Here is a 16,057-nt window from a genome sequence, read left to right as displayed (position 1 = left end):
TGGACTTTCCAGCACAACAATGACCCTAAGCACAATGTCAAGTTGACACTTCAGTGGTTACAGCAGAAAAAGGTGAAGGTTCTGGAGTGGCCATCACAGTCTCCTGACCTTAATTTCATCGAGACACTCTGGGGAGATCTCAAACGTGCGGTTCATGCAAGACGACCAAAGACTTTGCATGACCTGGAGGCATTTTGTCAAGACAAATGGGCAGCTATACCACCTGCAAGAATTCAGGGCCTCATAGACAACAATTACGAAAGACTGCACACTGTCATTGATGCTAAAGGGAGCAATACACAGTATTAACTAAGGGTATGCAGACTTTTGAACAGGGGTCAGTTTTTTTTGCCATGTTTTGTTTTATGATTGTGCCATTCTGTTATGACCTACAGTTGAATGTGAATCCCATAAGAAATAAAAGACATGTTTTGCCTGCTCACTCATGTTTTCTTTACAAATGGTACATATATTACCAATTCCCCAAGGGTATGCAAACTTTTTAGCACAACTGTACATATATCCTCTTCCTGAAAGAACCCACGGATTGATACAATTGTGAACAAAACTGACCGGTAAACACAGGAAGTACCAGTTTTGATATATTGTGAATGATATATATATATAGATATATAGATAGATATAGATATATATTGTGGAAATTAAAACTTCATTTCAAGGAATACAACACTGTAACGTTCTTTGAGGTAAACACAAAGCTGCATTGCAAGAGTTATCCTCTTGCAATGCAGCTTTTGTAACGCGAGACGCACCGTTTCCATTCATGAATTTGGATGATGCTAATAATGGTAATTACAGAACTATCCCTTTAAGAAAAGTGTCACTATCACTTTAAGAAGAGTTTCACCACTCACCCTGTCGATGAAGCACTGCAGGAACCATTTAGTGGTGTATATCCCATTGGACATCTGCTCTTTGTCCTGTAGGTATTTAAATAGAGAAACAGAGTTAGTATTTTAATATGAAGAGTACAATACTGGCTTCTGTAGAGTCTCTCTACAGGGTTCATACACATTTTGACAAACGGAAATCCATGACATTTCCATGACTTTTGACCAAATATCCATGATAAATATTTTTGTGGCATTTATATATACATAAAATGCATTATGAAAACAAAACAAAAAACATTTTAACTCCCACTATTGCTAAAACTAATTAATAACTCAGGAATTACACAAATCATTTTGGTTCAAATAGATTTTAAATAAGCTACAATAGCAGTATCACTATGAAAATTATAAAAATGTAAAAGGTTCCTTCACAGATTAAACCGTAAAACATTAAGGGCCAGTTTCCCAGACAGGGAGGGTTTAAGCCTAATTCCAGAGTAAAAATAACAGTCAATGAAGAATCTCCATTGAAATTTCTTTCTAGTCCAGCACTAGGCTTAATACCTATCTGGGAAACGGTACATAACGAGTTTTACTATGCGTGTCATAAAAATAATTTTAACTTTCACTCACATAAACAAACCTCTCAAACATACTCAACATTGTATTCCACTTTAATCACAGCAATATAGTCTTCAAATCACACATCAATTCAGTTTTTCAGTTCTGCAAGCTTTTCTTCAATTTGTTTTTAAATCTCCAGCATAGATTCCTTCTTATCCTTTGCTGTGCATTGAAAACTACTGGATTTCACAATTAATGTCAGTTGGCTTATAGTTTCTGCCTTTTCTGCATATCCCTCCGCTGACATTTCAAGTGCAAAAATACCAATTTCCAACCTATCCTTCTATATCTTTAGGTCATCCAGCTCATCCATGATGCCCTTTCTTTTTAGGTCAATTGCGCGACTCTCCCTCAGTATTTTCTACTCATTTAGGTACTCATGGTACTTCTGCCTTGCTCCTGCAGTTGACAACAGTAGCCGTTTGACCTGTAGATTAGATATTTTTCTATTTTACATACAGTGGGGAGAACAAGTATTTGATAACCTGCAAAATTGGTAGTGTTTCCCACTTACAAAGCATGTAGAAGTCAAATGTTTTATCATAGGTACTCTTCAACTGTGAGTGATGAAATCTAAAACAGAAATCCAGAAACTAGATTTTTAAGTAATTCATTTGCATTTCAATGCATGACATAAGTATTTGATACATCAGAAAAGCAGAACTTAATATTTGGTACCGAAACCTTTGTTTGCAATTACAGAGATCATACGTTTCCTGTAGTTCTTGACCAGGTTTGTACACACTGCAGCAGGGATTTTTGCCCACTCCTCCATACAGACCTTCTCCAGATCCTTCAGGTTTCGGGTCTGTCGCTGGGCAATATGGACTTTCAGCTCCCTCCCAAAATGTTCTATTGGGTTCAGGTCTGGAGACTGGCGAGGCCACTCCAGGACCTTGAGATGCTTCTTACGGAGCCACTCCTTAGTTGCCCTGGCTGTGTGTTTGGGGTCGTTGTCATGCTGGATGACCCAGCCACGACCCCTCTTCAAAGCTCTTACTGAGGGAAGGAGGTTGTTGGCCAAGATCTCGCGATACACGACCCCATCCATCCTCCCCTCAATACGGTGCAGTCGTCCTTTCCCCTTTGCAGAAAAGCATCCCTAAAGAATTTTCACCACTATGCTTCACAGTTGGGATGGTGTTCTTGGGTTTGCACTCATCCTTCTTCCTCCAAACACGGCGAGTGGAGTTTAGACCAAAAAGCTCTATTTTTGTCTCATCAGATCACATGACCTTCTCCCATTCCTCCTCTGGATCATCCAGATGGTCATTGGCAAACTTCAGACGGGCCTGGACATACGCTGGCTTGAGCAGGGGGACCTTGGGTGCGCTGCAGGATTTTAATCCATGATGGCGTAGTGTGTAACTAATCGTTTTCTTTGAGACTGTGGCCCCAGCTCTCTTCAGGTCACTGACCAGGTCCTGCTGTGTAGTTCTGGGTTGATCCCTCACCTTCCTCATGATCACTGATGGCCCACAAGGTGGAGCCCCAGACCGAGGGAGATTGACCGTCGTCTTGAACTTCTTCCATTTTCTAATAATTGCGGCAACAGTTGTTGTCCTGTAGCCCATCCCAGCCTTGTGCAGGTCTACAATTTTATCCCTAAAGTCCTTACACAGATCTCTGGTCTTGGCCATTGTGGAGAGGTTGGAGTCTGTTTGATTGAGTGTGTGGACAGGTGTCCTTGATACAGGTAACGAGTTCAAACAGGTGCAGTTAATACAGGTAATGAGTGGAGAACAGGAGGGCTTCTTAAAGAAAAACTAACAGGTCTGTGAGAGCCAGAATTCTTACTGGTTGGTAGGTGATCAAATACTTATGTCATGCAATAAAATGCAAATTAATTATTTAAAAATCATACAATGTGATTTTCTGGATTTTTTTTTTAGATTCCGTCTCTCACAGTTGAAGTGTACCTATGATAAAAAGTACAGACCCCTACATGCTTTTTAAGTAGGAAAACCTGCAAAATCGGCAGTGTATCAAATACTTGTTCTCCCCACTGTATAACGAAATACCATCAAGTATACAGTATTTAAGTATACAGTTTTAAGTAATTTTTATAACATGCGCTCTTCTCACGTTTTCTCAAAGTGGCAGTAGTGTGGTCGGGCCCAGTCAGTCAAAATGATGCAATATATACTTCTTAGCATACTGTTAGCAGTGGATGAAAGTCAGCTAATTCAAGGGAAGATGGAATATATTTACTGAAAAATATTTGGCCACAAAACGCTACTTAAAGTTCAGCTGTGGAATAGAAAGGTGGTTGAGAGTGCAGAAAAAGGTGAGTTAAGCAAATGGCACATTTGTCTTCTCTAGACTCTTCTATCCAATAATCTCAATGTTGTGTGTGGATTAATATTGTCTTCTAGTTCTGTAGTTGTCAACCACACGGCTTCCTCCATGCACGCTGTCGCTTTTTGTCACACGAAAGGTCACTGAGACAATATTATATGAGAACAAAATCCTGTCCTTCGCGCGTTATGTAGTAGCGCTCCCATGGTATCGGTAGTTTTTAAAACATGTATTTCGGTTAACCGAATACTATTCCAATAACAACACATACTATTTGGATATTAAAATATGGTCCAATGCGCATCCCTAATGCGTACAGACAAAAAAAATTAACACTAAAAGAGGAGATAGCATTATTACCTGTAATTTGGTTACACCCCCAACATATCTGATACAATCAACAATCAGTCTCTGAGCAAACAGTGTGTTTTCCGTTTGATTCTCCACCACAACCTTCTTGTTGATAGAGAATTCCCTCTCCACACTAGCCTTTCCATGAGACAGGACAAGCAGCTTCTGAACAATGTTCCACAGCCAGGAGAAGGTAGGTTTTGATCCCATGGGTTCATGAAGAAGGGAGTCCACCCGGGCAGTTTTAGGGTCAAAATGTCTGAAGTTGAACTTTATAAGTATCATCATAAAATTCTCTGAACTCTGATAACGTCATCAAATACATACTCTTCCACATGGTTGGCTGTGACATGCAAAACCAGGATTCTCTTCATCTGTGGTACACACAGGTCTTTGGATATTGTCATACACCTTGGGTGAAGGCACTGCATGTTTTCTACCAGCTGATGGTGAACAGGAGCCTTCCTCATCAGTTTTTCTAACAATTTCATTAGGAGTCTCTTGCAGTTAACTTGATTTCAAGTTAACTGAAAGTGAGATCTTTCACATTTTTCTGTTGTTTTAGGGTTGCTTCTGGTGCAAATCTGATGTCATTCTTTGAACAGTCCTTGTGCTGACTGATGTCCCCAAATGTAACACTGAGGGGTTTCAGTACAGAGGTTGCTTCTTTCAGGGTGTCTTCCTTCACAGAGCATTCCATAAGGCCTACAATTGTTTACACATTTCAAGATATTTTGTATTTTTTTAACTTCAATAATAAGTGTGTACTTCGCCATATACACCATATATTAAGTCATTGCCCAATTTCACAGTGATGAGAGGGTCCGTGCAGTTGTCTTTCACTGCTTGAAATGCAAGTAGATCACCTTTATGCACCAACTCCACATAGTGTTTGATGTGCGGCAAGAGCAGCAGTCCACGATCTGAGACACTGACATTCTCCAGCCATCAGTGCGGACAGAAACGTAGCATGCTACGGCTACAACTTGTGGTTCTTACAAAGTCTTCGTTATGTGCAGGGCAATCGTGAAACAGCCAGTAAAGGCTTGAGAGGATGTGTTCTTGTAGTTGTAGGGAAGTAGCTCGTAGCGTCACAGTCTCATTGCAATGAGACAACAATTGTAAAGTGCGCGAGTGTGTGTGTGTGTGTGGGTGTATATATCAAGGTTATTATAGTTTTGCATTTTTTATTTTCAAATTCAGTTTAGTTTTAATTAGTTCTTAAAGTGGGTTTGCTAGTTTATTTTATTTTTTGAAAATGCTTAGTTTTAGTTTAGTTTTTATTAGTTTTAGTGTTAGTTTTAGTCTTTTTTGTAATATGGGCTATTTGTCAGGGGCAATATTCAAAAAGGTCAGAAAAAGTATTGTGTAATAATAACTCAACAAAAACATCATATAATTTTAGAAAATATTTATTCAACAATAAAACCAGTACATAAAATGTACATATGGGCACAAATATGTCAACAGTCTACACTCTGCAATAAATGCAAAATGTGGAAGTGACGTGTGCCAAGAAAAAAAACAAAATAGCCAACAGACTAAAGAAGACATACATGATGAACCGCATGTATTCAAATCATTTTAGACATTTCTGTCAGAATGTCAGGGAGCTTAATCTGAGAAAAGAACACGACCAATAAAAATAAAGACGAAAACTAAGAACATTTACTCTATAATTTTATTTTATTATAGTTAGTTTTGTCAACCACACACTACAGTTTTAGTTAGTTATTGTTTTTTTGTAATGACTCGTTTTTATTTTTATTTCAGTTAACGACAATGTTTTTTCCCACCTAGTTTTCGTTTTTTCGTTCGTTTTCGTTAACGATTATAACCTTGGTGTATATATATATATACACTCACCTAAAGGATTATTATGAACAACATACTAATACTGTGTTTAACCCCCTTTCGCCTTCAGAACTGCCTTAATTCTACATGGCATTGATTCAACAAGGTGCTGAAAGCATTCTTTAGAAATGTTGGCCCATATTGATAGGATAGCATCTTGCAGTTGATGGAGATTTGTGGGATGCACATCCAGGGCACAAAGCTCCCGTTCCACCACATCCCAAAGATGCTCTATTGGGTTGAGATCTGGTGACTGTGGGGGCCATTTCAGTACAGTGAACTCACTGTCATGTTCAAGAAACCAATTTGGAATGATTCAAGCTTTGTGACATGGTGCATTATCCTGCTGGAAGTAGCCATCAGAGGATGGGTACATGGTGGTCATAAAGGGATGGACATGGTCAGAAACAATGCTCAGGTAGGCCGTGGCATTTAAACGATGCCCAATTGGCACTAAGGGGCCTAAAGTGTGCCAAGAAAACATCCCCCACACCATTACACCACCACCACCAGCCTGCACAGTGGTAACAAGGCATGATGGATCCATGTTCTCATTCTGTTTACGCCAAATTCTGACTCTACCATCTGAATGTCTCAACAGAAATCGAGACTCATCAGACCAGGCAACATTCTTCCAGTCTTCAACTGTCCAATTTTGGTGAGTTCGTGCAAATTGTAGCCTCTTTTTCATATTTGTAGTGGAGATGAGTGGTACCCGGTGGGGTCTTCTGCTGTTGTAGCCCATCTGCCTCAAGGTTGTGCGTGTTGTGGCTTCACAAATGCTTTGCTGCATACCTCGGTTGTAACGAGTGATTATTTCAGTCAAAGTTGCTCTTCTATCAGCTTGAATCAGTCGCCCCTTTCTCCTCTGACCTCTAGAATCAACAAGGCATTTTCGCCCACAGGACTGCCGCATACTGGATGTTTTTCCCTTTTCACACCATTCTTTGTAAACCCTAGAAAAGCTTGTGCGTGAAAATCCCAGTAACTGAGCAGATTGTGAAATACCGGCCCGTCTGGCACCAACAACCATGCCATGCTCTAAATTGCTTAAATCACCTTTCTTTCCCATTCTGACATTCAGTTTGGAGTTCAGGAGATTGTCTTGACCAGGACACACCCCTAAATGCATTGAAGAAACTGCCATGTGATTGGTTGATTAGATAATTGCATTAATGAGAAATTGAACAGGTGTGCCTAATAATCCTTTAGGTGAGTGTATATATAGCATTGCTATGATTACTGCGGTCGCAGTAACTCAATTTTGCTAAAAGTGGTAAAAGTAGTGGAATATAGAAAATAATTTGTCTATCTTACTGGGAAAGAGGGTTAAACTGTAGCTGTTTAGGAATTATTGCTAAAAAATGCATTGCTATGGTTACTGCGGTTGTAGTTTCTCGAGTTTGGTAAGAGATATTTTCAAGTATTCTTCTGATTTGAATAGGCGAGAGATATAGGTACATTTAAGTAAATCCATGTTGGTCATTCTGGTTCAGAAAGTACTTTCCATTGTAACTAGAGCGGCTTTTGCTGCGCAAGCCCCAGTAATAAATCTGTAATTCTAGGCTACTAGAAGTCACCTGAAAAGTTAAAATATTATGCGGATTGGATGTAGTTTGAGGATAGATGAAATATTTTGACATACTTGGATGCAAAAGGTCACTAGGGTCCACTTGTTTTTCCGACCTTCCTCAAATCCCCGCAATGTCAGGCCCCTTATGGTCCTGTATGCAAGGTTGCCAGATTTAATTGACCGTAAACTGCTATTCACCCGTAGACCCCAGAAAAACTAAATTGCCGGTGCAACATTTTGGGAAGGTTGATGCCTCTGAGTTTTGAATGCAGGAATAACCATGTGTATAGCCATATAGAATGCCACCTGCCAAAGTGGCTAGTAAGAGTGACTGTGTTACAAGCCACAGCCAAAATCTAACTGCATTTTGCAATTGGGCAGGTGCCAATGTCAAGCCCTGCTCATTTTACTAAGTATATCCTCAGCAGAAGAATGTCCCATGAATTCTGAGCCAATGTATTTCATTTTTACCTCTCCCCCATCCCATATCCTCACATGCGTGTCCATCTGTTTTGATTGTAAGTGGCGGTTCAGGCTCTCATCAAACAGCATTGTATATCCAAGCTGACTGGACACTTTTCTGACTGTTAGGGAGTTGGAAGGGTGCGAATCCAAACGGTACTGATATATGCACATTTTCACCACAATCTGGCTGTCTGGGAACATATTTCTAAATATAAGGCCTGTGTCTTTGCAAGACTTGTAAGAGTAGTGTGAGTTTACCACCCTCAGAGTCCATAATACTTTGGCAGCTAGCACTTTAACTTTGCTAATATCGATGTTTGTCGATCAGTCATTTTCGTTGCAGGTATAGCGTCTGGTCCTGGTTTGAAGAAGCTTATGACGGGGGTGATGGTTGCCTCTCAGCTGCCACGTGGCTGATATGTATTTTTCCCTCTCATATGGCTTGATAACGCAGCCTCTCCCATATTTAAAACATCCAACTTTTTAACACATCCCATTGCATTTTGCACACCCTGAGTTTGGACCTTTGCCTATCCATAAAGAATATTGTGGCATGTGTGGCCAGGCTTTATTGCAAGAGCATTTTCCCCGCATTGCTTCTTAGTGAGTTATTGCTAGCGCGCTGTCTACGTTCCATTACCTGGATATTATCGGAGTAGTATAGCATAAATGTGACGTAAAAGATATGGAAAGCTTGAGGGGTGAAAGGTGGCAAGCAGTCGATATGACAAACTCAAGAGTTGATAATCTGAGACAAACAGTTCAGCAAGTACCCAAACATGAGGTATTCAGCCCACGTGATTAACTTCAGCAGTAATCAGAGGCAAGGTGCATGTGGGATTCAGCTTCAGCATAACGAGCACGAGCAATGATACATGTTCAGATCCTGGCAGATATGTAGATACTTTTTATTAGAATATTTATATTTAAGATAAATATACTAGGATTTAATCTTGTCATCCGCTGGTGAAACCAGTTCCTCACCATGTGTTTCTTTAGCTTTGGGAGGAGCTTGGACAGGATCTGTTCGTGGTGGGCTTGATACCGGTGCAGCTTAGGGAACCCAGGAATGAAGAACCCTACCGGACAGACAGAGAGAGAGAAGTAAAAAAATAAGGATGTAAACCAGGTCAATTTTCTACATTATTTAGAAGGCACTCATCCAGGAGAGATCGTCAATTAGGACGGGTTGACTGTCTTGCTCATGGACAGTCACTTTGCCGAAACCGGTGTTTGATCTAGCAACTTTTCGGTTAGTGATCAGATGATTTAAACTCCAGTATATCTTGCCATCCCTATGTCAGTCATTCAGTGGTCACCTAATTCCACCCCCTATGCATCCCTTCCTGTCACTCGCCTCCCTTCTGCTCACCGTGCATGGCATGTTTGCTGTTGGTAAGGAGCTGGGACAAGGCCCAGAAGGCATCCTCCTCGTTTAGGTACATGAGCAGGATGGCTGCAATCTGACTCATCCCCTGGCAGTAGCTCACCTCCTGTTGACAGGAAAGTGAAAATAATTATATTTTTCATTTTCAGATGGGTGCAAAAAATAACGTAAAAAGTACTGGAGATATTTCACATATACACTAGTTTAGTGTATTTTTAACCATTGCGCTAAAAAGAAACACAGCACACATGTATAAGAAGACATGCATACAATATAAAAACAGTGACAAAATCATTAAAATTAATAAATGTGAGATGTTATACATAATCTGCAGACGTGCCATTAAATTCGTATTACACTACATAACACAAGTTTTGTTCCTGGGTAATACCTGTTATTTCGTAATTGCTTACGCCAAAAAATTGCTTCCCCACAAATAAACCTTTGAACTTTGAACACTCCCCAGACCTGAATCCAACTGAGAACCTCTGGGATGTTATGTATTGGTGCATTCAACTCCGCCAAGGTGCGCCAGAGACTGTCCAGGAGCTCACTGATGCCCTGATCCAGGTCTGGGAAGACATCCCCCAGGGTAGCGTAAGAATATAACCAGTAGTGACAAGGACAGATACGTTGTGACAAGGTAGAGTTGGTATACAGAAGGCCTTTATGATGTATGTACTGTAGTAGTCCATATTATGGCAAGAACAGCTCAAACAAGCAAAGAGAAACAACAATCCATTATTAATTTAAGCCATGAAAGTCAGTCAATCCGGAGAATTTCAAGAACTTTTAAAGTTTCTTCAAGTGCAGGCGTAAAAGCCATCAAGCGCTATAATAAAACTGTGGTAATGTGGTCTGCCACAGGAAAGGAAGTCTTAGAGTAACTTCTAATGTAGAGTATAAGTTCATTAGAGTTACCAGCCTCAGAAATCTGCAACTAACTGCAACTCAGATTGTGCCCAAATAAATGCTTCACAGAGATCCAATAACAGAGACATCTCAACATCACTGTTCAGAAGAGACAGCGTGAATCGGCCCTTCATGGCTGAACTGCTGCAAAGAAACCACTAGAAGGACATTAATCAGAAGATGTTTGCTTGGGTCAAGTGTGGTGTCTTTGTGAGAATGGATGATCTCTGCATGTGTGGTTCCCATTGTGATGCATGGAGGAGGTGTGATGGGGCAGGGTGGGATTTGCTGGTGACAAGGACAAGGCACACTCAACCAACATGCCTACCAGAGCATTCTGCAGCCATATACCACCCCATCTGGTTTGCACTTAGTGGGACTATCATTTGCATTTCATCAGGACAACAACCCAAAACATAACTGCAGGCTGTGTTAGGGCTATTTGACCAAGGAGAGTGCTACATCAGATGACCTTGCCTCCACAATCACCTGACCTCAACCAAATTCAGATGGTTTGGAATGAGTTGGACCACACATGTTATTTCATAGTTTTGATGTCTTCACTATTGTTCTACAATGTGGAAAAAAATGTAAATGAAGAAATACCTGGGAATTAGTAGTTGCCCAAACTTTTGACTGGTACTGTACATTTAGACACTGAATAACGAAAACTAACTACACACGGTTTCCAGATTAATAGGAAATTTCAACCTACAATTACTTAAATTATTGTTGTTTTTTTACAATGAATATCAACTTTTCTGTTTGTGAATGGTGTGGGAATACACCAACAACAAAATGATGTGGTTGTATATCAGCAATAGAAAAAAGCCTTCATGTCAATAGACATCAAATTGTCCAGCTTATCCTTCCCCAGACTAATGGACTTTTCTTCTCCAAACAATCTGTTTGTGATTAAGTTTGATGTGGTGCCTTTGAAGTGTTTTTATTTTTTTTCCTCTGATATTAGCCTGAGTCATAAATATGAGTACAGAAAGTCACCCACTCTTATTTGGGTATATGTTTACTGGATATTAGCTTTTAAAAGTAAGCTTTCCACTAAACAGTAACTTTAAAGATAGCTCACTTAATAGCCTGTAATGCCTGTGCTATATTGTGTTGTTACTGTAAATCCACTGGTCTCTGTTATGCAGTGGCATTTTTATATGTAGAACATTGGTGGGGCACAAACCATTTCAAAATATAAGATACATACCAGTAAAGCTACAAAACTCCCTCTTGCTACTGATTTGTTTATTTAACACATCAACAAACAGCATGGTTCCACAAAACACTTTTAACAACAGAGCGGCTTGCTTCTACCAGGTGTTGTAGTACACATACTGGAGAGAGACCTTGTTGTGTAATTGCTGTCCTTCTCTCTCACACAGATGTAAAATTACCACTGTCTCATTTACAAACCTAAATTAGGAACCAATATGCCTACAGGGCCACAAGCAAACAGCAATGAGCTCAACACCACTGAAGGCCACAAATAAGCGGAAAGACAACTTTTTAGGGATACAGATCCATTCTATGACAACAAACTTAATAGATAAGCATGGCTGCACTGACACTCGTCACCATCTATATCAATCGATCCAGCACAAAAATATGACCAATACACGGACCAGCACCACAAAGACAGGATGATAAAATATGCTATCACTCACCAAGGCAGAGGGCTCACTTGAAGAGAAAGGTGGCACGGCGGTTCTTCCTCTGGGCAAACTTTTCAATGACTTTGGGAATGAAGTCATGTAGCTGCTGAATCAGCTGGCTTTCGATGGACAACATGGCCAATGCGTTGAGTCACGGCTGTTGCTATTGCTATTGCGAGTGAAGGTTTTTACCCTCTTCAAGGTGGAAAAGTTCCTCCCTGACTCGGGTGTCATCATGTGTCGTTATGATAATTTTCAGCAGAGTGACAGTCTCAACAAAAGCCTCCTCTATGTTGTTGTCATGGATGGATCTTAACAGAGACAGGGCTGTCTTACCAGTGTGAAGCTCATTGTGGCGGTACAGAGTGGTCAGCTCAGACTTTTCCTAGAGGCCATAGTTTCACTGCACAGTCAAGCTCAGATGTAGGGAATGAAATTGTGGGAAGAGCGAGCTGTCAATCAGCTTGGCAGTGATCAGGTGGTAACTCCACCTGGGAGATGACCGTATCGCATGCCTCCTTCATCACCGGCACTGTGTTGGTTACTCGTCGGCCTGGCTCATCTGTTCCATTGTGAATATTGGCAGCCTATTCATCAGTTTGCTTTGGCATATTATGGACATTCTCCTTGAAACGGGTGAGCACACTGCTAATCCCAGGTGCATCGATGCTCCGTTTTTGCAGTATTGTATAAAAAAAATCAACATCTGGCATAAGGAAAAAAAACAAATCCAGCAGCTGCAGAAATGATTGGTCCCGCAGTATTTTTTTGAAAGACCTCACTTATGGTGGCCTCTTCCAATCCTGGTTGTGTGCGTATGTCACAGGAGCAGCGCAGCGTGTTTTTCCCAAACTATATTGACAGTTCTACTTTTAAAGTTCCATCATACAGCGGGTCCAGTTTTAACTTTGAATTCCACAAACTCCAAAAACATCTCTGTCACTGTATTGTCAGGCAACATGTATCACAACACAACCTCCATTGGTGATTTACAGGAGACATCAGTTGTCTAATCTTCCTGTAACAAATGATGTCTCGACCACTTGCTTGGCTATCTTCTCCCTGTACACTTCATACATACAGTCTAACAGTTCATTTTGTACAGTCCTAGATGTCCCTTTGAAGATGGGCTGAGCGTCATAATGCCTCTGATGTCTCGAATCGCCCTCACACAGTCTCGAAAATGCATCTGAATATTCCAGGATTCAGAGAGTCCACCGACTCGTCGTGCCCCTGCAGTGCGGTTTCACATTTTCCACACTGTTTAATACATGTTATGATCCGACTGAAAACTTACCTGTTTTCCTCCACCTGTTTGTTTTGCTGCTCAATGGAGCGCCTGTATGCACTGTCAACTTGGGCTGCTACATTTACCCTAACAAGTAAGCCCAATTTCACAGCATTGTCCAGATGACTCCCGCTGCTCTCATGTTTTGCAATCCTCTCAGAAAGATGTTTCAAATCTTTGTAACCTGTCCTCGACCAAGTACCATCTCCACCAAATAGCAGACATGGAAAACAGAAGAGTGCCTTCTTTTGTATGCTAAATGTTAGCCACTTGCTCTTCAAAAACTACTCCACGTTAAACCCGCAATTACTTTTACCAGCAGTTTGAGTGATGATAATATCCTGTGGCTGATGGGCACCAAGTCGCTTTACTTCAAGTGTCTCCACCAAATTAAAGCTTTCAAACCGGTGATCGAGTATGAAATTCACCTCATTCATTTTCTCAAGTTATCTGCTGTTTGTGAAGCTAACAAGCTAGCTAAGACAATCTACCCTCCTCGCTCTTCTTGCCGACAAATGTTGGCGCCAGACAGAGATCACACAAACATTCGGAGCATGCGTATTCATATTTGTATAAAGTCATAGGTGTCATTTACACTGGGGACGCTGGGGACATGTCCCCACCACTTTTTGAAATGGCTGATTTTGTCCCCACCACTTTTTGAAAGCATTTGGTTAAAATTTTCTGAAAAATCAAGCAAACCAATAAATGTTAAAGGTTTATTTGCACAAAATAAAACATCCAATGCAGTTTAGATATAGAAAGAAACCATGTACATTGTCCAAAAAAAGTAACTTAAACAAAATAAACTATTACTGATTCTAAAATAACGGCGACATTATTCAATATGTTTCCCGTTCTGCTGTAATGTTTTTTTTCATCTGATCTTTTGTCCCCACCACTTTTCAACACAAACTGACGCCCCTGTATAATGTACATTGCATTGTGAGAGAGGGGCTAGCCCCACATTCACACTTAGCCAATGGCCTACTACTGCAAACTCGAATCAGCAGAACGCAGTCTGAAGCAGCAAGGCAGGGACCAATGGAATATGAAATATTTCATGAAATAAAATCCTAACACAAATGATATGCAATTTAGGAAGATGCTATATTCATAGATAATAAATTATAGGAAGAATTTTAGGAAGTAATCTTTGAGAAATAAAAATAATTTTGTTGCAGTTCTTTCTGTTGACAACAGGTGGGCTTATTTGATGTGACATAAAAGCATGAAAATTAGTTAATTTATTTATGGTAACATAAATAAGGCGCAATACAGTACTTGCAATAGTTGGTTTACTGGCTTCTTGTGTGTCACTACTATCAAGTGCTTAGGAAGGCGTAGTTAACTTGCCACTTACTGTCGACAAGCCATGTCCGTATGGTTTCTCTAATTGCATTCACAGACAATGTCACAGACGTAGTCTGTGAATGGTTTCTCCCTCTTCACAACATGATAGGCGGTCACAACTAGTTTCTCAATTTGGCTGCACACCACCTCATTCCTTCGGAAACTACCCTGCCTTATCGGCTTTCATGGGGAACGTGCCACATGAATGGAATTATTGTTTTTGACCAATGCAACTGGTTCTTTCCAAGAAAACAAAAATTATCACATAGGCTTGGCCCCATACGATACCATAATTGGGTCCTGCTCTAGAATGCACTATGATTGGTCAAAATGGACGAGCCATTGAAAATTAGTATTGGTCAAAAAGACGACACCGGTACTGTACCACACCGAGGGGGGAGAAGAAGCGTGACAGACACATTTTAATGTGAGAACAAGCAAAAATTTAAGCGGGAAGAGTGACAAAGAAGACAAGCAAACATTTGAATACAATACAATGAATTTAAATGGGGAAATTGAGCACTGGCCCGACGTTAGGTCTTACTGGCCCCGGGCCCGCGGGCCATCATTAATGTTGAACTCTGTCTATGGTATGCAGCAGTGTGTGACATTACATCCAACGGTCTCTGAGGTATGTAGCACAGTACATCCAATCCATAGGGACCCAGACACAATGTAAATCATTAAAAATCCTCTTGTGGTAGTTTTTTCCCCTCTCAAAAGTTCACTCCTCACAGTGTGTGCAAGCTCTGCAGTGTTATGGAAAATACACACAGATGAATAGGTTCGCACACACACATAATACATCCACACAGCCAAACTCACCGTATTGTATACGGAGTAGGCCGCAAGCACGTGGAACAAGGCCTGCTGCCTGTGAAGAGAAAAAGAACACTTACAAATTAGGCTTTGGCCACAATTATGAGTACAATCCCAAATTGCAGCCTATTAACCACTGTTAGTACACTGGTAAGCAATAAGGGTGCCTTTCAGAACAGCCTAGATTTCTCCCAGGAAGATTCACAATCAAAAGAGCCAGAAACTATACTCCAGTGAATAGACTTTGGCAGTGAACCCCAGTCTCTGAACCACGGTGATGAACTGGAAATAAAATAATCTGTATGCTGTCCTGAACTACAGAATACTGTACTGGCCTGAACTATACTCTCCAATCCTCTACAATATTAAATTAAACTATACTGTCCTGTATAGGGATGTACCAATATAACGGACAGCAAACTACACTGAACTGAAATCCTGGTAATACCAACCTTAACAACATGGTTGTGAACTACTCTGTAATGTCCAGTACGCTGCTGCCCAGGATTATACTGTAATATCAAGTCCCAATACTGTGTTCTGCTCTACAGTCCTGTACTAAACTAAACATTCACTCTCTTCTCTAAATGTTCTTCTTCTGCTAGTACCTACTATTAC

At 40.6% G+C, this 16,057-nt stretch overlaps 1 protein-coding gene across 2 annotated transcripts in view; it reads right to left on the bottom strand.

Annotated features, from left to right (window-relative positions):
• The window catches only part of si:dkeyp-19e1.3 (USP6 N-terminal-like protein), an 83,365-nt gene that overhangs the window by 12,925 nt on the left and 54,383 nt on the right, over positions 1 to 16,057 (bottom strand). For both annotated transcript variants that reach the window (XM_010884351.4, XM_020040283.2), the window contains exons 8-11: positions 15,446 to 15,494; positions 9,392 to 9,512; positions 9,004 to 9,098; positions 876 to 941 (exon numbers count right to left, since the gene is read on the bottom strand). In XM_010884351.4, the coding sequence (XP_010882653.1) occupies positions 876 to 941; positions 9,004 to 9,098; positions 9,392 to 9,512; positions 15,446 to 15,494 (331 nt within the window). The remainder of the gene's footprint in view (positions 1 to 875; positions 942 to 9,003; positions 9,099 to 9,391; positions 9,513 to 15,445; positions 15,495 to 16,057) is intronic.

The sequence above is a fragment of the Esox lucius genome, chromosome 19 (assembly GCF_011004845.1).
Source record: "Esox lucius isolate fEsoLuc1 chromosome 19, fEsoLuc1.pri, whole genome shotgun sequence".
In the NCBI taxonomy this organism is placed as follows: domain Eukaryota; kingdom Metazoa; phylum Chordata; class Actinopteri; order Esociformes; family Esocidae; genus Esox; species Esox lucius.
The sequence above is the reverse complement of the archived record's forward strand: the minus strand, read 5'-3'. Positions and strand labels throughout refer to the sequence as shown.